Raw genomic sequence first — 24,693 nt, 5'->3', positions numbered from 1 at the left:
AGGGAAGTAGAGAATGTTGAGCTGTTGCTGCAGCAGGGGCAATGGACGGGTGATATCAAGGGAAGTAGGGGCTGTCTGAATGAAGGGCTAGCGTGGGCGACAATCTTCAGTTTAACGACGATTATTTAATCACTATGAAGAGTTATCGAAGGATATTTGCGCACATATATCCAACAATTCAGAATACAACGGCTACAAATTTGCTGTTTGGGCTGACAGAACATGGAATACTGAAAATGTGTGTAACTGTCCATTTTCAATTTATTCAATGAAAATTGTACACATTTCAGGATGGTAAATAAATAAATAAATAAATAAATAAATAAATAAATAAATAAATAAATAAATAAATAAATAAATAAATAAATAAATAAATAAATAAATAAATAAATAAATAAATAAATAAATAAATAAATAAATAAATAAATAAATTTACATGGAATAGATTAAATGTATTCCAAATGATCTGTCCTCGCGGGGCTTAGAAAGAATCCATGCTCGATCTTATCATCTAGCAATTCTGTCTTACCTATCTAAGTCAAGTGACTACTTTTGCAAACATATTTCAGCACTATAATAAAGTGAAAAATCATTTGCCAATAAAAGACCCTTTTGATATACAGAGCAGTAAAGGATGACTAGGTATATAGATAAGTGCACTGAAGATCACATTATCTGAATATCTGTTGATATCATATACCATATTTTATGGTTTTCATGACAGCAATAAATTCAAAATAAAAACTATACCATTTAGTAAACATAAATCATCACCGCCAGGGAATAATTAGTTAGGGAAACAGATTCAACTGCGCGTGAAAGGATAATAGTGATAGCGATTACATAATAGATCACTGAAAATCATTGGAAAATTATTATGGAGAGTCTCCAAAACACAAAACAAAGTACTTTAGGAAGAAATTACAATGGCATAAAGTTTGTGATCGAGTCACAACTTGCTGTATATATATAATGAATACTGAAATTTACCTACTCGGAGATGAAGAATAAGCTCATATTTTCGCAAACACCCGGTGTCATCACTGTTCGATGAGGATTCACAGACATTCTCCAGATCAAGTCGGAATCGTACAATGAACTGTAAGGCGGGCATGTTTTGATCGTGGAAAGGGTTTGTTGCTTCCATGTTTCAATTATAAATATATTATTTCTATAAATGGATATTGTGGGATGAGAAGTGGTTTTAGTGGAATGCTTGTGATCAGAGGACCGTTTACGAGTGAGTTAGTGAGTTTAGTTTTACGCCGCTTTTAGCAATATTTGAGCAATATCATGATGGGGGACACCACAAATGGGCTTCACATATTGTACCCATGTGGGGAATCGAACCTGGGTCTTCGGTGTGACAAGCGAACGCTTCAACCACTAGGCTACCCCCACCGCCTCGGATCGTTTACGGGAATGCCATGATAAAAAAATCCAAACCATGTTCTCATTTGGAACATTCGTTTGTAGAAAGTCGAACGTGTGTGTGAATGATTGCAATGGGAAATTTGTTCAAGACCGCAGATTCAATATTAGCTGCTGCAAAAACAGCCCTTTCCTATTTTCTAAACATCCTTTTCCTATTTCTTCTCAAGCACATGCACTCTTAGATTTTTTTTAAAAAGGAAAGTTTTCGAACTTATTTAGCATCTTATTATTAGAAAGGCAAAATCTAAAAGAATAGAATTAATTCAGTATTTGGTTACTGTTCAGGAACATGTAGTTTTACCTGAATCGTGGCGTTAGATGCAAGCACCAATATTCATCGGTACATCAAAGACAATTGAACAAAATACAAATAATTTTGTTTTCCCGAGAATGAAAACTACAGTATATAAAGTTTATAGTTATATTTTTAGAATTAAGAGACTCTTTATCAATGCCATGCAAGGTACATGTGACATCTTACATAAACCAAACTGATTATAATGAATAACGCCTCGATTTGTGCAAGAGTTAATATAATCTGATGTCGGCTTCGTATAGAGTAACGATAATATATTCTCCACATTATTGTTCGTAGCATACATACATTATACAGTATCACAAATAGGTTATTGATAACTTAGTGTACATGCGAATACATACTTCGATACTTACCTAAATTAAAAGAGAATAATTTGCATATCGCCGTAGATGTGACGCACAACATGCTAATGTTGAAATTGGTAATTGTGGAAGTGTGTTGGGTCTTGTCTAACAGTAACTTGGTGACAATCAAATATATACTTATTATATAGTCACAATTGTCAAATATATACTTATATATATAGTCACAATTGTCAAATATATACTTATTATATAGTCACAATTGTCAAATATATACTTATTATATAGTCACAATTGTCAAATATATACTTATTATATAGTCACAATTGTCAAATATATACTTATTACATAGTCACAATTGCACAATCCACTCTGCATTTAGCAGATATTTCTTATAGATGTGGAATTTTGTTTTGTCGCTTCTATTGTTTGCTGGTATTGCTACTAGCAAGTTGTATTTATGTCGTATGTTAGCTTCATCCACGATGGACATGTTTGTTTTATTTAGAGAATTTAAAATTTCGTGTTCGAAACTGTGGATTAGCATCACTACGTACATAATATGACATGACATGTTTACCCGCTTTTAGCAATATTTCAGCAACATCACGGCAGGGGAGACCAGAAATGGACTTCACACATTGTACCCATGTGGGGAATCGAACCCATGGTCTTCGGCGTGACGAGCGAACGCTTTAACCATTAGGCTACCCCAACGTCCCTTTGATTTATAAACTGGATTCGCATTATTACAGGATTTTGGATAGATGATTAATTGGTCGGCTGATGTGATGATCCTCTGCCATAAGGAACGCACGAGTACTGGAATGACATAATCTATGATTTCTCTGAAGTAAGAAATACAACAAACGAATTATGAAGTTCAGACATTTTATGAAATAAATTTACAATCCGTGTATGTACAACACATAACATAAATATCACTAAACAACGCCGGAGACACCTCACGACGACAACAACGGGGGCTGCCACTTTACTGTGGCGGAAGGGCATTAACATCGGGGACATAGAACCAAAATGGCGACCAACTGGTTCTTCGAGCTTCACCCAGCAGATTATTACATTATTCTCCCACGGTTGTTCATATTCCGTCTTTTCCATCAGTCAGGCGCAGTTGGGTTAGCCTGTGTCCATCAAATACACCACCAGCGACGCCGGAAGTCATCGTGGGTTATCTCCCCTTGCCCCTCGCCACGCACAGGGGTCGCATGCACTATATGATACCAGGGCGGCGTCACAACGTCCATTTTAGTTCCGACTCTCGCATTTTCTCGTATGTTGTACTTGAGAAAGAGAGTTTGTGGCAAGACTAGAATACGTGTTTCATTGTCAATCTGACAGGACTCCTAACTGGAGACGTCTAAGTGTTCAACTTCGCCCCTATGGTCTGACTGACTGTCTGTGGCCCCAGTGAGAGAGACACAACTATGAGAGCTATCGTCAGCGCCGTTGCTGACTGCATCGTCCTCGCTCTCTTCCAAATCCACTTTAGACGAGTCGCTACTTTCACTGTCTCTTCTGCGCATGTCTACACTGTCGTCATCAACACAGATTGATGCTTCTGCGTCTTTATCGTCTTCATCCGTCTCTGCTGTAGGTCTTGCGGCGGTTTCACTTCCTCGCTTAACTGCTTCCTCTTCGCGTTTCTGCTTCCTCCACTTTGCTCTCCTGTTCTTGAACCAAACCTAGAACAAACAAGTTGAAGGAATTAGTCACAAAATACACCATACATCGACCCTTTTCAATCGACTTCAGCAGATTTATGAGGTTATGAGCTGTTTGGGAAAAAACGAATTTAATTATGAAATTCGTTTTCTATCAGAGAGATACTATCAGCAAAACAAATAAAACAAAGTTAAGAACCCATTTACTATCCCCGGCGCCACAAGTAAGTCCAAAGGGAGATGGTATCTGTGGACTAATTCTCCTCGCGGAATGTCTTCCCAAGCCCACAAAAACGACCGCATCACTCTATAGAGCCTTGCCCGAGGCTACGCCAGCAACTTCAATGGGGAGAAATTATTATTTCATTTCGACGATCACCTTAGTGACTGGGCCAGTGGTTTCGACGAGAGTAAAGGACTTAAAAGCTGGAAAGAAAGCTATGCGATGGCTTTACATCCATGTAGCGATCATTTGTTGTGCATGACGGTCTCTGCTAATTGCTTGCTATAGTTATTAGAAAACGTGGATCTTTCGCCAGCGTCTGTCAAACGAGACAAGCGTCGGCTATATCCCTTTGATGTTTGGCGCAATATGTATAAGTAATTCCTTAATTCTGTTGTTGTTATATCGATCATGTGCGTGCATGAACAATTTATGGATGTTATTTGCGCCTCTGTTGGCCTCGGGGACTTGGAACTCTTCAACGACTGGAGATACATAAAACAACTACACATGCGCGGAAAGTTGCCGGAGGGCTTATGACAAATGGCTGTCTTGTGAAGCACGGAGAAAAGTTAGCAAAATAATTTAGTGCTACAAAACCAACAAGCCCCAAGTGATGAAACTGATCTCCAACAAAATAAAGACGAAAAGAGGGGGTGTCAGCATCTTGGGGCTGTATTAGCATTGTCTGGCTTCACGGAGACTTCTCGGTCACAATATCTAATGACGGCTGATGAATCTAGGCGACACTCCGCCGGTCCCCACTGCCGAGATCCCCCTAACGCTGATCCCCCTTCTGTACCCCCTTCTCCTTGCCCAGTCACCTGTCCCCGTTGTCCCCTGGATTTCCCTACCTCCATCACCTAATACCCTCAAATAATCACGCTAGCGCGGCTAATATCTAATCGCTCAGAAATAAAAACATTACTTGGTTTTGATTATAATAGCTATCAAATAGACTTAACAGTTGGTTGTGTACAGCCTGGTTTACCTTGCCTGGGGAAACCGAGGGCAACTGGTGCTCACAACAACTCTGGCAACAGTAACAACCGAAACATCTTCAACACAGCTCCAGTTAACTGTCTTACAACGGAATCTTTCATGAGGTTTGTTACATTTTCTTAACAGTGAATCTGTCAAATATTTGGCTATCAAATCCACACAGTGCTATGATATACACCATTCTACCATGGCTACGTTCAGCTTCAAATGAAATTTAGAAACTATCAATTCGGTCTAACATTCATCTAATTTCCAAACACAGCACGTTTATCTCCCAATTCAATGTGTGAGTTATGATCGTCTTAGTGCTAATATCGCTTTGTGGACGCGGGCCTAGGGTTTCCGGTACGTTTCAGTTCCAGAGTTTAAACCTGATGTGTAGTGTCTTTGATAAGCAATATCTCCATAACGGAATAAGCGGTAGTTAATCATGTTATCAGAAAAATATTTAGTCTATTTGATCACCAATGTTCCAGCAACGGGTTAAAGGGTTTTCTATAAAACTTCACATCCAAATTTTAAAGGACGCGGGCAATAAAACGTTTTGCAGCAACCGGTCGACAATTAATATGGAGCAACCGTTTCCATTTGGACGTACATAACAAAGATCTGAACAACTGTAGCACAACATGTTGTGTTTGCACCTCACTGAAGGTGATAAGCACGTGTGCTTGATGTGATGTTCAAGCACTATTAGCATATCACCTCTTGTGGAACCCTTGAACACCATGTTTCTAATATCAATGTCAACAATGTACAATCTCGTTTGAATGTGTTCAATATGAGTTTGGTCGTTACGGTAGGCGAACGCCCAATAAATAATCGTTTGTTGTTGATAAAAAATGGATAGACATAATCTAGTGCTGCTCATTTTCCGAAAGGATTTCATGCATTAAGCCGATATTAAAATATAACCGACTGATCAGTTATTAGATTCTTCAGGATGTTTAATAAAAGTATTTAATTCATGAATCAACCTATGAGACCTGAGATACACAAATGTATGAGCTATGCAAGGTTTGCCAACTGTGCAAATTTAAAAACGAATGCGTATTGAAAGAGCGGGACAAATGGTCACAGTTTAATATGTAATGCTATCAGCTCGCTGCTGTCAGAGGCGCCATGTGCTGGTCGCAATAGCGATATATTGTGGCTGGTTATAGTTAGAGATAGCGATCTTAAGTAAATTGTTCTTCATTGCCAGCTGTGAGCTCATTACATGAGTGCAAATTTCCTACATTGTGGTTTGGTTGGTGCTTTACAACAATACGGGTAGAGTGAGTGAGTGAGTTTAGTTTTACGCCGCACTCAGCAATATTCCAGCTATATGTCGGCGGTCTGTAAATAATCGAGTCTGGAAAAGACTAATACGGGTGGACGTGATGGTGGGTTTGTTGGTACGGTTACAACAATACGGGTAGACGTGATGGTGGGGTTGTTGGTACGTTTACAACTATACAGGTAGACGTGATGGTGGGGTTGTTGATACGGTTACAACAATACAGGTAGACGTGATGGTGGGGTTGTTGGTACGTTTACCACAATACAGGTAGACGTGATGGTGGGGTTGTTGATACGGTTACAACAATACGGGTAGACGTGATGGTGGGGTTGTTGATACGGTTACAACAATACGGGTAGACCTGATGGTGGGGTTGTTGATACGGTTACAACAATACGGGTAGACGTGATGGTGAGGTTGTTGACGCGGTTACCACAATACGGGTAGACGTGATGGTGGGGTTGTTGATACGTTTACCACAATACGGGTAGACGTGATGGTGAGGTTGTTGGCGCGGTTACCACAATACGGGTAGACGTGATGGTGGGGTTGTTGATACGGTTACCGCAATCGGGGTAGACGTGATGGTAGTTGAGCTGACGTGGTTAAATATTTATTTCACCTGACTAACTTTGATCATATCTCTTTAACTGATAAATAACAGTTATATCTACAACCTGCGACTATTCCGATGGTAAGCTTATTCATGATACTCCACATATCTTAACAAGTGAGAAAAGGCTCGGCATTCAATATTGCGGTCAACCACAAAACCAGGACCATAGCAGGTACTTCATTTACCTGACACAACCACCCCCCTGCATCTGCTTGTCATCATATGTGAATGTGCTTACCTCAACCCTTTCTTCCTTCAGGTCAACTTTAATGGCGAGTTCCTCTCTGAGCAAAACATCTGGGTAATGTGTTTTCTGGAAGGTCGCCTCAAGCTGTTCCAATTGTTCTTCGGTAAAGATCGTTCTGTGACGTCGTTTCCGCTTCTGTCCGGCTGCACGTGCCAAATCAGCAGGATTCATAAACCCGGGGAAGGGTGGGTAGGCGGCTGCAATAGTGATAATAAAGATAAAACATCCATCAAGCTATTTATGTCTAAAAAACGGACGACTGGTTTTTTTGCGTATACATGTACTTATGGCAACTAAAACACATGGGGGTCGTTGCCCAAACATGCTAACTGAATTTAAACGAAACCAATTATATATTTCCTTAAAGGTTTTATTTTGTAATAAAATAATTTGATATGGCCATTGACGTTTCTCATTTTTTATAGAAGAATTATATTTCTACGGTTTTAATTTGTATTAAAATATATTAAATCAGATGACAGTATACATGCATTGAGAGGTCATCTTGAAAGCTCTGCCCTAAACAGAAACATTGATAAAATTGATAGAATAATATTTTTTAAATCTCGACATGATTTTTATTAAATTTGTGCACTTGCTGGCCTTGAAGCAGCTGTCACTGCATCCGGTTTTATTTTCGTCATTTAATCCAGCTATGCTATCATGGGGTTATAACAATAACAATTTAAGATGAAGAGAAGTACTAGTATGTGAAACTTTTGATTGGATATATCACTATTGAAATCGATGCGTGTAATCAATCGATTAATGGGTTTCACTGCGGAAGCCACTGTCGCTGTCGTATTTGTCAATTATAACCAATGTGTTCTTTGTGTTTTAATAACACACGCTGTTACATATATGACAATATTTTGATATTAGGTAGATCATTAATAAAGGCCGTTTTTATATGGAGTAATTGTTATTTGCCTATCTATTGCTTCAAACTGTGCCTTGATGCCTGTAGTGTAAACACGCATTATGTTTATTGGCCAGCCATCTCACGAGCAGTTTACTGAGCTCATTTACGCTACAGTAATGTCTATTACCTCCCATATTATTCAGAGTATCGATTTTAACTTAATAAATAATTTCATTAAATTTTCCTAGAGACTGCACATTCTACGAGCTACACAAATACTTACACTGTTGACAATTAACGTCTATATGTGTGAAAAAATATACATAACTCGGTACGTTTATAAAATGTATGTGTCTGGAAAATACGTTATTTACTAACGTGAACCGTGAAATTATTTTCGATTGATTATCTCGATATTATTATGATAGAATAACAAATGTTGCTGTTGTTTTCGGGTCGAATGGCAGAAAATCATAAATCTGGTATCGGCCTCAATTCATATGCATTATCAACCATCATGCGTTGCTGTAATTAGCTGAGAATTACCTTCCGCTTACCTATCGGAAATTCGCAAACGCTTCCAAGAGAGTGGCGACAATTTACTATGTCACCTAAAATCTATTTCGTTTTCATGAATATAATTTCGATTGTGTTTGTTTAGGCAGATTGTGTACAGGCTTTGAGTACATATGCTCTGTTTGTTATTGTTAGCTGTTGATATTAATTATGATATCATTCAAAACGTAAATAGCTTGTTGAAAAATATATTTAGACGTTTATCTTATCTATGCGGATGCTGTTTTCGTAGCAATTTCAAAACGAGTGGTTTTACGTACAGATCTGTTTGTTTAAAAGACAATGACAAAGGAAGAATCTTGCAATGTGTGCTTTGTATATCTGGGATAATCCTGAGATAATCCGGCGATAATTAAAGAAATAGCCCCACTAAGTGAATGTTTTTGTTCGGGGAACATTAGCCTTTTAGCTGAGGTGTGGGTGTATTAGCGTTTGATTGAGCGCGATAGAAAAGCAGGGGTAGGTGTTAACGCTAATAGCTAAGAAAACCATGCGTACATTGCATACGCATTGAAAGATATGGCGGTACAATTTATGTGTTGTTTAAATGGTGATGAAACTCGAGAGTAGCACAAAGAAGCGCTAAATGAACCCCAGGGCAACTCCCCAACCCCTCAAGACACGCATTCCAAACCCTCCTCACACAATGACAACATGGCTCATTCGACCTCGGTTTAACGGAACCCCGGCCTCAATGTTTAATTTCTACGAAATTGGATACATGTCAAAAATGTACAGTGACTGCTTGATATGTGATGAATTTAAATTTATAGTCAAACTTGTTGCAAATGTGTCGACAGGTATGTAGACAAAGAGAATTGTTTTTAGTGCATCACGTATCTTCAAAGCCTTCAAGCAACGTTATTAGTTTTAAACCCCAAAGTAAAACATTCAAATATCCGCCGAGATATATCGTGTTTTCGTTCCATTGTAATTAAAATGCATGGTATTATTTTATTATGTAATAATTAATCGGACGATATGAAGTTATGACTATTTGAATGCGATTACACCAGACCTTGTACACATTCCATAATTGAAACCAACGCTGACGTAAATAGCCTGAATTTCCTCCTATTGATGACATTATTCGGGTCTACGAGATCTTCTACCAGTGTTAGGCGAGCTTACTGCATGCTTTTAGATGTCAACCAGTGACAAATAAATCGAAATAAATACCGTGTTGTTATTCTACTAAAAGCAAATTGCACTTGGCAATTGTTCCTCTGGTTTCCTGTCTGAAGATCTTAAGCATATATCCATGCTTTCATGTCTTTCAAAACTAACCAGTTAATAAAAAGTATATAAACATTTATGGAATACTTGATATTTATTACGCTGTCTTTAAACATTATAAACAATATGATACCGCTTGTATTGTTGAATTAGTTTTAATCTCTCTTTTTTCAGTTCTTTGATGGTAATTTTAACAACAATTATGTTACTCATCATTTTAGTTCAAAACGTTTAACTGTTTATTTCCTGAGTCTGTAGTATACTTAATGTACTCGCCGACAAAGGTCTCCTAATCCATCATAATGAAACTACAATTAAGCAATTAACACAAGCCGTCGGAATGGATTAAACACATAGAGTAATAATCCGTCATGAGAGGGATGTGATTGTTTCAATAGCGTCCTCCGTCATCACTACAACATCAAAGTGAGATTCTGAGAGATTTACCTATTGTAAAACACCGTCTAGTTCGTCACTGATTTCTCCTGCCCTTGGATTAGCCTTGAAATAATATTTATGTAGAAATTAATTTAAATTAATTTAAATTATAATAGAACATTAAAACTTATTTTATTTAAAATGCAAAAAATGCTTTATTTATTGACATGATACGTCGGTATTTCTTAAATTAGGTATTCATTTCAGTACCTAGTGAGGGTATTCATCTGACCTACATATTTAATACAAACTATTTTTGTTTCGTGATGTGTTCTAACACTTTGATTAAAAGTTTAATACTCATATTTACACACCAGGTATAAATATGTCATTTAAATCATATTAAATATCATTTATATTGTCAGTTTTCATATCACTTCAAGGCTTCAACCACATTTCAGCTTTTTTGTTTCATGATTCAAGCTGTAATCAAAAGTTTATAAAATATCCGATAGATTAACTACTAGTATTAAATTCTGTTTCAGGTATCTTAATTTATGCATCGAAATTTTTTTAAGAAGAGTTATTGAAAGTCAAGTTTGTTTGCAAGATATAATACGAAACCCAATTTGCAAAAACTACATACCTGAAACTAATTCCCTTTTCGGTTTAATAAAACTGCCAACCTTTTTTGGGTCAATTTTCAAGCACTTGAAAGGTTAGTAGTACAAAATGTTAATTGTGTAGCTAATACGAAAACGCAATTTGTAATATAAGTCTGCATCGTGTCCGGCCAGCTATTTCCATGTTGCGAGAATCCCTACACGCTGAGAAGGGAAGCTGGAAAATGGCCGACACATAATGCCCAATTCAAATTCTATTATTTTACTTAATGAAGTGGGCTCGGTAACTCACTTAGAAGATGTCCGTGCAATTACAGGCAAAGTAGAATCTCTGCAACTTAGAGTCAGATCCTGTTTGGGGCCGTTAGATTCATTGTGAGAGGGATATATGTGGACCGAGGAAGCAGATTTCTGTTTAATTATCCCTGGTGTGCGCGAACACTTAATCTTCTATGGTATTGCCTTAACTCTTTAACTCATTTTGAATGGATAACAAGTATTGGGTTAATTCTTTAGTTCATGAGTTAATACCGCAATGTGTGGGCATATAATATACACATATATATTGCGGTAAATATAACTATTTAAACTTCATTATAAAAGAATGAATAAACATGGGATTCTGATTTGTTTTTGCGTTATGAGATGAATAAATGGTTATTTGACAGCGGAGACAATGCAAGACTACTTACCGAAGAAGTCGTGGTGGGGTGGTGGCATGCCGGGGTAGGCGAAGTAGGGCGTTGGTCGGTGGGCGAGGATGGGACGGGGGGCAAGGATGCTGTCGATGGTGAAGATTGAAGGGTGGCTTGCCCCCGCGGCCGATGCTGCAAGCATGGAGTTGTGGCATGACTTGAGCTGCTCCGCTGTGTAGTAGTACGGGAGATGGGGCATCATGGCTGCCATGGACGTGGGGACGAGGTCGGCGAGGGTGCGGGGTAGGGCGGCGCGTGAATCCACCGACATGATGTCACAGATGAGATCACTGGTGTAGTAGTCAGTGTTGATCCCGACAACGGCGGTAATACAAGTTCGTTTCCGATGCTAGTCCTAATGCACAAATCAAAATGTCCAACAAGGTATTGTCCAAATACGTCCACAAGTTCTATATATCCCGATGTATGAGACGTGCTGTTGTATCTCAGAAATCTCCACTTGTTAATGTACCCGGGTGGAGGTAGCAATGTTCTGTCACACACCTCCAGTCGCCTCGCTTTATACCCAGGTGACAACCAAAACAGTTTATCCCTAAGTACGGCCTGAGTGGTGAAGAGATCATTTTATTGCAGTTTAATGAAATTACCTTAAGCCCTGCCCACTCTTATTGTACGGCGCTATTCATCCCGTACCAGCCTGTCAAACTGTTTCAGAGGCTTTTGTCGCTGTTCTGATTGACAGGTACACCCAGCCAATCACAGAGCTCGCAATGGTCATGGTTCACTGGCGGCTCTATGCATATTCATGAGCTGTCGCCATCATCGGGCCGTTCGAGCTGTTGAGGGCAAGAGTCACTGTCTATAACTCGCACGTTTGCACATACTGTCACAGGACTTGTTAAATTCTTCTGTATGTGAGTGGAATGTCTTGCTTGTTATAGGTACATTACATATTTATCATTTCAATAATGCTACACCACTAGATACAATTTAATAATATATATTCCAGTTATAAGTCAAACATGTTTTTGTCATTATACCAACCGTATGTGCCTTTATTTAATCATTTTGTTATTCGAGGAACATGCTGACAAATTATAGCACTTTTTTTGGAATTGTTGATCAATCCGCCTGCGTATATTGACATGGTAAATTTTGTATTTTAAACTGATAGATTATTATGAAATGTAATGCGATATATTTAGGAAACGATGTTGGGGATGCAATTGATGCTACGGACAAGCCAGCATCCATGAATATACCACCAGAATAAACATTTACAATAAAATGAGGATAGATTTTAAAATATCATCAAAATGACTTCACACTCTTTAAATGGCAATGTATACATGCCGTATAATCTAAGTTATATGTTTTGGAGAGATATTCGACTTTATTTCGTTTTTATATATTTACGAACAGTGATATGTTGTTATTTCATATATAAACACACTCGCCACAGACCACACAGTAGAGAGTTGTACATCTCCTGTTGTACCGTACAAAAACTGTTATAGTATTATTAATAGTAATAGTAATAGTTTTTGTGTCATACCTACATGTATATTTGATCACACACGCGTTGTTTAGATGGACTTATTTGGCCTAAGAGACATAATTTTGTGTGTTGTATTATAGAATCCATTATACAATTTACAAAGCTGTACATACAATAAATATACCAGTTTAATGACCTGTTGGAGTAGTTGTGATGTATTACCGATGAATGTATGCTTGAGAATATGTGACATTTTGAAGGGTTTTTACGAAAAGTGAAATCCCCTGCTCTCTTCGCCTTCACCACAATAACATTGTGAATATTGTACTATGTACCCAATGTTTCACCACAATGAAATACCAGATCATCACCACCCCTCCCCCAACCTAACTAACCCCGAAGAAATACTACTCTATCATTTTGATCTCTATAACGTCTTCTATTTAACCAAATAAATCGATAGAGAAAAATCATATTGATTCATAGCAGTTATCAAAACATATTACTTATTCCGACCTTACGATTTAATGACTTACCGCCAATCCCTTTGTGCTTAGCACTTACGTGGTGGTTTACATTAAATCAAGACATAGTATTTTAATTATTCTCTACCACGGGGAGTTCTAGTTGCTTGAACTCAGAATTATGGATGACAGTCCTCATTATTTACTATACAGTTATTGTTCGTACGCATCCACATTGACGCGAAAACAATCACCCATCAGCGTAACCAGTCACTCAGCTCAACTCTACGCATAAAACACAAAGATATTTCCCTAGATAAAAAAACATCATTAAACAAAGTTTATGCTTGGTGGCATGTTCAACTAAAGTCACAGTGTATGAATTGCAGCCAGTGATGGATCATACGATCAAATGCCTGCATCAATTGTTTGAAGTAACTTGAACATGCAAATATAAATAATATCCTAAAAATAGCGTTATTTTGTAAAAATATATAGCGATATTATTATGGGAAGCTTATTTGATTCATCATGCTTTAGTTGTTTTGAAAAAAGTGCACAATGAAATCGGTAAATTTTAACGGATAATGTTACGGTACCAATGTTACAGGTGTGAGGCTTAGCCTAGATGTACATACATGTGTGTTTAGGCGGCGGGTGAAGCATGTGTTGGAAGTGAGATTGCCAAGAAAACACTGACATGGTTTACTGAGGGATTACTTCATTAAATCTGACACAAGGTGTTAATGCTATCTTGATGTGACCAGTGCATACATCCGTTTTAATAACATTTGTTCCTCTGTGCTATAATCTTGGTTTATCCAATCTTTCCTGACCTTAGAGTCGTGTAATACGGTAAAGGTGTTAATGAACTACGAGATTTAGCTGATGAGTATATAAGTGTTTCTTTATTTATCTTGAACAACTACATGTTTGGCCTTTGTTGTAAGGTGGAAGCTAATGTGTTTGATGTCCGTTTTGTACTGCAGTTACAAATTGCACTTTAGCAAATGTTACAAACATAATAAATTCCCCATATCTCTGTACAGTAACAAATCGTACAATTGTACACTTACAAACTTTTACAAATATAATGAATACCCACTATGTGTCTGTACAGTTACAAATTGTACAATGCCAATGTTACAATTGTAATACCGCTACAATTGTCCACTTGGTGCCATAATGTATTTTCTGAACAGTTTCAATACTACAGAATATGTGTTTTATAAACAAACGAATTTTTCAAGAATCACCGTAATATCTGTACATCTGACTGAGTGTGTTTATTGATTCTATAACGAAGCTGAAGAAATATATATTTATGGATGTAGTATGTTAAAATATTCATCGTAGGACATTCAGCATCTCTTAACAAGACAGGGTATCTCATGCAATGCAGGTTGTGAAATTTGAACGTTGTCAGTTTGGTGCTGAGGTTGTGCTTTCCACACAAAGTAACAAATTGTTTTGGCAGAAAAAAATAAATTAAAGCGTCTTATTCTAAACCAGGCAATATCCCTGTTTCCCCGTAGGAAGGGTGTGATAAGTAAGTAAAAGGTTCGTTTTGATTTATAATTGTCAGTTGATGTGATCAGCTTTCGTACGCAAACGGTCAATTCCGACTCAATTTACCGTCATTAGTTAAACCTGCTACTATTGTTTACTGGAAAATTGGGGACAGCAGCGCATTCGATTACCCCCCTTTGTTTTGGTGAAAAGGAGAAAGGGCGAGATTTAGCGAGAAATCTTACGTAATTAATCAGATTGGTCAATGCAGCCACGGACTGCACAAAGAGATGGGGAGCGTTAAGCAAACAGTGCTCGCTCTCTTTATTAAAATCAATTACCTTGAAAAGGTTGTTTGTACAAGTATTTATTTCAAAGCAGGCTTCTAGTAAAGCTTCACATTGTACGCTGTTTAACACAGCCATAGTTCCAGTATAGCCATGTACACGTCATAATCCACCATCGCTGATGTATAATCCAACGTGGCTACTTTCAACCGGATAACTTTCCCTTCAGAATATTCATTTCAAGTTTCTATTATTTTCTTTTGAAGATGTAAATTAATACCGAAATTAATAATTAAAAATGTCAACGTAAGTGAATAACCAATCTGGGTTATCCGGCCCCAAATTTAGTTTTGGCCTAAAAGGCAAAATAGCAGTTTTGACTGCATCGCTGGAACTGATGATGACACCAGGTGTTCCCGAAAAACGTTTTCTGTCACAGGTAATTGATTATGGAGGATGTTACATGATAAAATATAAACTTTATTTGTTATACCGAAGGCTTGTGTTTTACACTCACAATATTCTTTTGAACAAATTTAAATATAATATGTACGGTTTGTTAAAAAAGTATAATTTTTTTCTGTTTTGGAATAGCATAATCTGTATTTTTGAAAATCAGCTTCGTTCATCAGTGACAAGTCCCTATGTTTAATATTTATCAAACGTTGATATGCTACTGTCCTAAACACATTCCGATGTATCGACCCTCGCTAACAGCATTCCACACTCTCCCCCAGGCAGAATCGCATAAACCCATCTGCAAATAATATTCATGTAGCAGATATCAATTCCAAGTCGATAGTATTCAAATTGAATTTAGACTAAAAACCTGAATTCTTATCATCATTTCTAACTGCAGGCACTTTCTCGTCAGTTTAGCATCACGCGAAATCATTAAGGCACTTTACACCGCACTCGGTAAGCACTTCACGACTGAAACAATGCCCCGATGGCTGATGTGCTACCTGATGGTGGAACGCGGGATGATATCAGTTATATTAACCTCGCTTTACGGCCTTTAAGAAATACCTATATCGAGCGTACCAATCGTCTTGCAATGCCCGGGGGTAACACAAATACGGAGCTGGACTCAGCTGATAAACCCTCCCCTTGCCTTCTGGGGGTGCCGGTGTTAACAGCGTCACCGACGGAGTCCGCATAACGTACACGAGATTTGCCATGTATCTATCCAGGTTATGTGACGATATTGCTGATGCGGGGCTGATTGCTGTCGTTGACAAGTACTGCATACATAATTGCCGATTAAACTAATATGATATCAGAGCTAACATGGTGGTTGGCTAACACCTGTGTATAGCCTGCTGTTGTAGCTGGTAGTAGCATGTACAGGTTGTATGGTTGTATTCAAATGTAACGAATGACCATGTATGCGTGCGTTATCCTTAACAGAAATCTCAACCACGAAACTTGTGTGTAACATTGTTTGTAGCGAATGTCCAGTTATGCGTGTGGTATCTGACCCAAGCACATCTTAGCAACAAAAACTGTGTAATCAGATATAACACAGTCTGAAAATTAAATAAATCAATGAATGAATAAACGACAATATATGCTACACGGAACAGTTCATTCGTAACACAGGATGTTTCTTTAACTACGCGTTCCGATATTCGTGTGGCATTTGAACCGGTCATCATGTTCGTTCTGCACGTGCATGACGCATGTGCTTCAAGTGCCATTGCAGAAAGTAGGTCAATTATTTATGAATAGTCTCTAAACCAAAATGCTTAACAGTAAGACATTGTTAAAATATGTGATAGTAAATATAATTTGTACTTACGATTTCAATGAATAAACCAGACAATATTTTTTAGACTCTGTACACCATACTACACCATGTGTCTTCACAACTTACGCATGTGTTTCCACTATGTAACGGTTGTACACATCTTACCGTGTGTCTTCACTATGTCAATGTATGTAACTGTTGTACATATTCCACACGACGTGTCTCTACTATGTCAATGTATGTAACTGTTGTACATATTCCACACAATGTGTCTCTACTATGTCAATGTATGTAACTGTTGTACATATTCCACAAAATGTGTCTCTACTATGTCAATGTATGTAACTGTTGTACATATTCCACACAATGTGTCTCTACTATGTCAATGTATGTAACTGTTGTACATATTCCAGACAATGTGTCTCTACTATGTCAATGTATGTAACTGTTGTACATATTCCACACAATGTGTCTCTATTATGTCAATGTATGTAACTGTTGTACATATTCCACACAATGTGTCTCTACTATGTCAATGTATGTAACTGTTGTACATATTCCACACAATGTGTCTCTACTATGTCAATGTATGTAACTGTTGTACATATTCCACACAATGTGTCTCTACTATGTCAATGTATGTAACTGTTGTACATATTCCACACAATGTGTCTCTACTATGTCAATGTATGTAACTGTTGTACATATTCCACACAATGTGTCTCTACTATGTCAATGTATGTAACTGTTGTACATATTCCACAAAATGTGTCTCTACTATGTCAATGTATGTAACTGTTGTACATATTTCACACAATGTGTCTCTACTCTGTCAATGTATGTAACTGTTGTACATATTTCACACAATGTGTCTCTACTACGTCAATGTATGTAACTGTTGTACACATCTTACCATGTGTCTCCATTATGTCAATGTATGTAACTGTTGTACACATCCTATCCCGTGTGTCTCGACAACATTTCGCTTAGGAAATCATATCGTTTGCTGTATTTCAAAGGATAACAAAGTGATTTACGAATAGCAATACATATATCTCGTAATTCAATGACACTGACAGTAAGCTCTAGGCCTTTAAGTGAAAACGTTTACATTTATAATTCCAAACAAACCGTATTTACATTTAATATCAATTTTAAGAGAAAAGGGATGTTCTAATCAGTGGTTTCATATTACCTATTCATCATATCAAGTATGCATTATCTCTTTCTTTGCTATTATTCAACATCATTCCCTGTATCGACATGACAATAAACCGTTTATGAATATTGTCATAATGCATTTTCCTATTGTTTTGTGACACTGTGCCTTGTGTCAAAAGCTTGAGGTTTTGATTCTAAGTCTCTGTGCAAGTATTTTGCATGCTTAACCCGATCCCTATCTTATTCTTCCTTCTGCCTGGTCTGGGGATCCGATTAAAAGACATTTTATTGCGTGTGTATTCTTGTGGCGTGTAAGATGTGGGGGTGGGTGGGGTTGGGTAGGGTGGGGTGGGGTGGGGAGGGTATGTTTATTGATCCAATCATAGTGTAAATGACCCTATTTTCTTTGGTCGGTACGGACGTAAGCCATCTTGCCATGTTGACATACATGACCTTCAGACAAGCATCATTAACTACGAATATAATACAGACGGCATACACATGCTGTAGATATGCCGTTTCCACAAGAACTCGGGCAATTTATTAAATGTAATATATAATTATTGACGGTCAGGAATACATTGAATTGTATAGCTGCAGACTGGACATTCTAAAGGAGCTTGGAGCTGTATACTATTATAGGTGAATGAGAGTGTGTATACAAGTGCAGTTTAAGAGATAAATGATGCGATGTGCCAGGTTTGTTTTCAGCTGAGATAGAAGTATCAATTATGTATTGTTCTGTGCATGACAAGGGATTAGGACAGCGCAGTGCGTATTACATGAAACAAATGAAGTACCAGTTTTAGATCTGACTGCGATAAGGCGCTCCCGCCTCACTGGCAAACTCAATAGGCTTAGATGCGTCTGTTAGCCCGGGGACTGTGCCAGGGTTTGTGAGTGAGGGTTTTGTGACCCTTGTTGTTGTGTAAACCATCACGGGATGAGGCAAGGTGCCAGTTGCAGGCTGTTATTTAGAGTCAAGGGGAAGGATCTCACACACAAATACCCAAAGCCACACTCTGATTCTTGTATTTCTTAAGATTAGTCATAATACTCTGTTTTAGTGACAGTTTTGCCGGAGCAAGTGTTGCGGGCACCGATTGAAAGCCGACTAGTGGAACTTTATACGGATAACCGTCCGCGCAATCTGTCACACGTCACTGATGGTAGCGCTCATACTTCAGTCACCGCGGTCAGTCAAGCAGAAGTTCTGTCATCACGTTAAAACATTACTAATATCGTTTTTTAATTGTATTGCAAACATATGCGACTAGTCCTTCCTAGACGTGTTGTTGGTTTTGATCGGTTTAATTTTGCTTCTTTGGTTTCAATGAATTTCGAATAAAAAATAAACATGAAATTTGGTTGTGTCAGCGATTGGGTTTACCCCTCGTGGAGAGGAGTTGAACCTGGATAATTGTCCTTTCAACGCAGGTGTGACCGACGAATTAGAAACACTATGAAACGCGTAAACAAATGCAAGATGTTGCTAGAACGAGGGACGAACTTCCCGGTGGGGCCACCACATTGCATTCAAACACAAACACATTTGTATTGTTATTTATAGTTTAGACTTGAAACACGTGTGTGATAATTTACTCTTGGCCTTGAATATGAACAAGAATGGATCCACGATGCAATGAGCCTGTTCTCACTGGGTGGGAGATTCTGCTGAATTATTTTATATTAACTCTATCTTCTCCTATCTCCCCATCTGCCTTACCAAGCGTTATCTTCATAATGTAAAAGTCATAAACCACCGAGCACTTCACACCATGATTATTAAACATCGCGGCCTCTGATGCTTTCCTTTGAAAGCCATCTAGGCTTACAGCTCCGACACCCTGTCTGATTGGGACGCCGAGATCCTCTGAGACTAAAGTGGGCTGAATCATCCCTCTGTCCTATAGAAAAAACGCAGGTAATGTGTCAAGGTTTCCCTTTTAATGCGCAGATGAAAAGTGTGAGTGCGAGGGCGCGAAGTTCGGATGTGGTAGTTCAACATTTATGAGGTAAGGTTGCAGGTACCCCGCCACACCTGATCAATTACTCGAGCCGGACTCGCCACTTTATGACCAAATAATCATTCTCATTTCCTTCACTTTACCCAAGTCAGGTTTTAGTTACACCCCAAGCCTTATCACGTGCGTTCTCGCGTGGCCCGAGATGCAGATGAACTGGTATAAACGCTGGAATTATACTATCTCAAACGAAGACGATTCTCAATTTCAATTACCCACTTATTGTGAAACGCTCAAATTGATTGGTCAGATGACCCAACGATCGCTTATTCTGTACATGCTACCAATGATTCTCATATTACACTCATAAATTAATTATATTTTATTGTTTTACGATAAAAAGCGTTATTCTATCAAATAAAAACCCACGCATGTCATTAATCCCGAGCACCATGGGTCTTTAATGTAAGAGAGTTGTCTCCCCCAACTGAACTCTTCCGGAAGTCACTATTAAAGAGATAAGAAAATAATGTCACGGTTCTTGAAGAATAACCCATGTTGAAATTGAGCTGATGATGATGAAAAATGAATGTACGTGATTTAGCAACAACAAAACTAATAGGCCAAGTGACTTTACTCAATTACATCGAAAACACAAACTTCCGTCCATTGACACAAACACAGCGCGTGCAGTCTCCCGCTTATTTATTTTACCATTATACGACCGCCCATTAGCTGGTTTATTTGCTCGAGTCTTTATTGCTAATCATCACATCATCAAATCGGAGAATGTGACACTTCTGTATCGTCATAGATTTTTCAAAGTGTCAAATTTTGGTCAATTAATGTTAACGATAACACAGATCTCGTGGCACATTTAAATCTAGTGATAACATATATCTTGACAGCCAAATAATTGGAGTAGTTCTTTATGCTTAAAAAAATACAGCCATCAGCTACCTGTTGTCACGTGATTTGTGAACACTTGAAATTTTGATTACATTCAATCTCAAAAGATTAAAACAACATTTTAGTTAGTGCATTACGACCAATTGTTGACGGTGACACGGGGTTTGAACAACGTCCCTATAAAGACAATAGATGAATAATAGCCTATTGAACGGAAAGCAAACAGGGCCAAATATCATGTACGGAACAATATCACACACCTTACCCCAGGGGCAGAACCGTTTAACTGGGACCCCGCTGCACGTGCAGCTCCGTCCCTCATCGGGCGTATCATCACAACTTAGCACGTCTTTTCAAATCTTTACACCAACATTTCATGACGTTCTTAATGAAAATAGAAAACGTGATTCTTGACACGTTAACAATGAGTAGTTAAACATACATACTCAGCTGCTTACGACCGTAGATCCCGATCGCCGTTAAACCCGTCGTCATATATTTTACCTGATTAAAACAACATCGTTAGTCCACAAAGTATGTCAGATAGACACTACTGCATTCATTTCAAAATCTGCACAGTCGTTAACCATTGTTATTAAAATATTCATTGATAAAATGTTCGGAACCGCTCAATAGAATTATGAGTCAAATTATTCTAAATTTGTAGAAACATGCTTCATTGTCGTAACTCATTTCTTGTGTCCCCCGCCGTGATAGCGCTGGAATATTGGTAAAACCGTGTAAATTCAGTCATTCAGTCGCTCCAACAATACTCAAGAAACACCACACCCGTGTCCCTGAATAATAAGTTTCCACCTTTATATACCGACATATTCATCCCCGTCCAAATGTACAATGGAATATTTCTATTTCTTATTTAATCACGCTATCTAAGCGTTATGTCAATCAAAATAAAAGTTGAGATTCATTTCATGTGCCAACATATTCTGTAGTTGTTTACATAAAATATGTGTTGTGAACCGAAAAGTGGACAGATATTATGGAAAAACTGGTACTTTTGTTAACCACACTTATTTTGATATAGTCTACCGTGCATTGGCCCACAAAATGAACACGTACACCCATGAACGAACGTTGTGTCCAATAATGGCACTGAATATGTAAACTCGCAATCACATATATGTGGAGTTTGATATGGTGAGTTATATATTCACATCGGCAATATCTCAGCCAAGTTTGATATGGTGTTATAAAAGACTTATTGACTGTAATTATACGTAGCAACGAGTGTGCGTATGCGTTCGTGCGCTGTACCCGACTATGGTTAATCGTGCTACCGTGCTGCAGTGTATCTCGGATACTCAACTCAAATACAGTATATTCCAGCGTTTTATGCCAGGTGCCATGTATAATCTTTTGGTTTAACGTGTACGGGGATCGAACCACTGACTTTGTTAATGACTTTCCCCTGGACAAACGCTCTCTCCACTAGACCCGGAGACCGTATTTACGTATATTTCTGTTTTGAGCACAGTGACTCATTCAATATTTTAATATATATACAGAATTAAGAAAAGCTTCAATGGAATAGATGCATGGTCAAAAATATATAAGAAAAGGCTATTGATGATAATATTGAGCAAAGAGGTAAGTTTTGAGATTTGATTTAAAAGAGTCCAGAGGTTCAGTGTTTCAGGTCAAGGGGGAGAGAGTTCCAACTTTGTTTGGTGTTGGTTTTACGACGCATTCAGCAATATTTCAGCTAAATGACGGTGGTCTGTAAATAAGAGTGGACTAGACAATCAGATGATTGACATCCAAAGCATCGATAGACGCATTTGTGATACGATGATAAGCATCATTCAAGTCAACCAACCTGGCCACTTTATCCCTTTAGTCGCCTCTTACGACAAGCAAAAGTTGTTGAAGACCATTTCTAACCCACCAACATCAATATATTAGGTGTTGCCCTGTAACTAGATAATGATTTTTAACAGGTCTCCCATTGTGTTAAATCATATTGCTTTACTTAATATAATAGATATTGTTATGATGCATTTTACCGAACACTTTCTGCCATTTTGGAAAGGGATTGCAAGGGGCCCTTCCATAGTAATGGTTTTTAGATTTTTTAGACTCGTCTCGTTGAAATAACGCAGCGTTTGGTTTATGAGCTGGTCCCACACAACAGCTGGAGCGAAATGGTTGTGTAAGTAAACGGAATTTTTAATACCCACCTAAATGACAAATATTTTATGCTGTTGAAATATGGCTCGGGGGCTGTCAGTAGTTAGATCATGCCATTATGGAATTTCTAATTTCGAGTAATTTTTCGATCTTGATGTCAACTTTCAATGTTTATGTGCTTATCGGTTTTAATTATTTTGATATTCAATTTCTAGGTTTTATTAAGTTTAACCATACAAATGCATGCTCTACTTTCCCTAATACAGTCAACTCGGTATACAACGAGTGAGTGAGTTTGGTTTTACGCCGCTTTTAGCAATATTCCAGCAACATCACGGCTGGGGACACCAGAAGTGGGTTTCACACATTGTACCCATGTGGGGAATCGAACCCGGGTCTTCGGCGTGACGAACCAACGCTTTACCCACTAGGCTACCCCACCGCCCCCATATACAACGAACACGTTCGGAACGAACTGATGGATATAACGAACGTTTTTTCCCAGACCAAATGGTAAATATTTTACTTGAAATGCGTATAACAAACTACGCTTATAACGAACAAAATTCCCAACATGGGTACAATGTGTGAAGCCCATTTCTGGTGTCCCCCGCTGTGATACTGCTGGAATATTGCTAAAAGCGGCGTAAAACTAAACTCACTCGATCACTATAACGAGCTAGAATTAGTGATTTCTTGGAGTCCGCTACAACCGCAGTGTGCTATAGAATTCCTTCGCGAGTAGCTTTAGTAGCAACATAACAAAGAAGGTCTGCACCACAGTAATTTTTTAAATATATTTTTGATATTAAAAAAATGGAAATAATAGTGAAATCCATATGCACCAACAGACTATGTATAGATTTATTAGTGTTGCAACAAAGAAGATGTGCACCGCAGAGCTTGCTGTATTATTATATTTTCGGTATTAAAATAATTTAGAAATGATAGCGAAATTCATATGCAACAACAGACTGTATATATTTCCCATAATCTATCTTCTGTGGGTAGATGTCACCAGTATATGTATCGTAGTAGTGCGGACTTTTAATATTGGGAAAGTGATTATACTGGTCAACTGGTCAAATGGTGACTTATGTTTCATGTTAATAAATAACTATGACCTTTAGCCGCGTTTTCGGCCATAAACTGTAACCAGACGCTATTCCTTTTAGTGTTATGTTTTCAAAGAGATATATAACTATTAACTATTAACTCTTTCCAATATTTGTTACAAATGCAAGCGTCAATTTGATTGCGATTCAGAAACATATGCTGCTGATATTGTCGAAATTTATTATGATTTCTTCTTTCGAACCCACACTCTTTGGCACGAGTCAGGCACCTGGGCCCCGTTTCACAAAGCTCTCGTAGCGCTATAACTGTTGGAAGTCAATGTTACAATATAGGAGGTACGAATGCTACGAGAAAAGTTACGAGATCTTAGGCTTACGAGAGCTGTGTGAAACGGGACCCTTGATCGCCAGCACACAAAGTCAGCCATCTAACCCACTCAGCCAGCCGATTTCCACTAGAATCTGTACTTTGCCGCGAACGTGTAA

The 24,693-nt window shown here is 38.1% G+C and overlaps 1 protein-coding gene across 1 annotated transcript; it reads right to left on the bottom strand.

Moving 5' to 3' along the window:
* Nucleotides 1-2,932: 2,932 nt before the first annotated feature.
* On the bottom strand, nucleotides 2,933-12,051 carry LOC124273219 (homeobox protein goosecoid-like). The gene is made up of 3 exons (XM_046708433.1): nucleotides 11,478-12,051; nucleotides 7,102-7,307; nucleotides 2,933-3,761 (listed from the first exon to the last, which is right to left on the bottom strand). Exons 1-3 carry the CDS (start codon nucleotides 11,749-11,751, stop codon nucleotides 3,423-3,425), a joined length of 819 nt encoding a protein of 272 aa, XP_046564389.1. The 5' UTR covers nucleotides 11,752-12,051; the 3' UTR covers nucleotides 2,933-3,422.
* Between the last annotated feature and the right edge of the window lie 12,642 nt (nucleotides 12,052-24,693).

Source organism: Haliotis rubra, unplaced genomic scaffold, assembly GCF_003918875.1.
Source record: "Haliotis rubra isolate DU_JTF1 unplaced genomic scaffold, ASM391887v1 Scf178, whole genome shotgun sequence".
NCBI classification, from domain to species: Eukaryota; Metazoa; Mollusca; class Gastropoda; order Lepetellida; family Haliotidae; genus Haliotis; species Haliotis rubra.
This window is presented reverse-complemented; position numbering and strand designations above follow the sequence as displayed.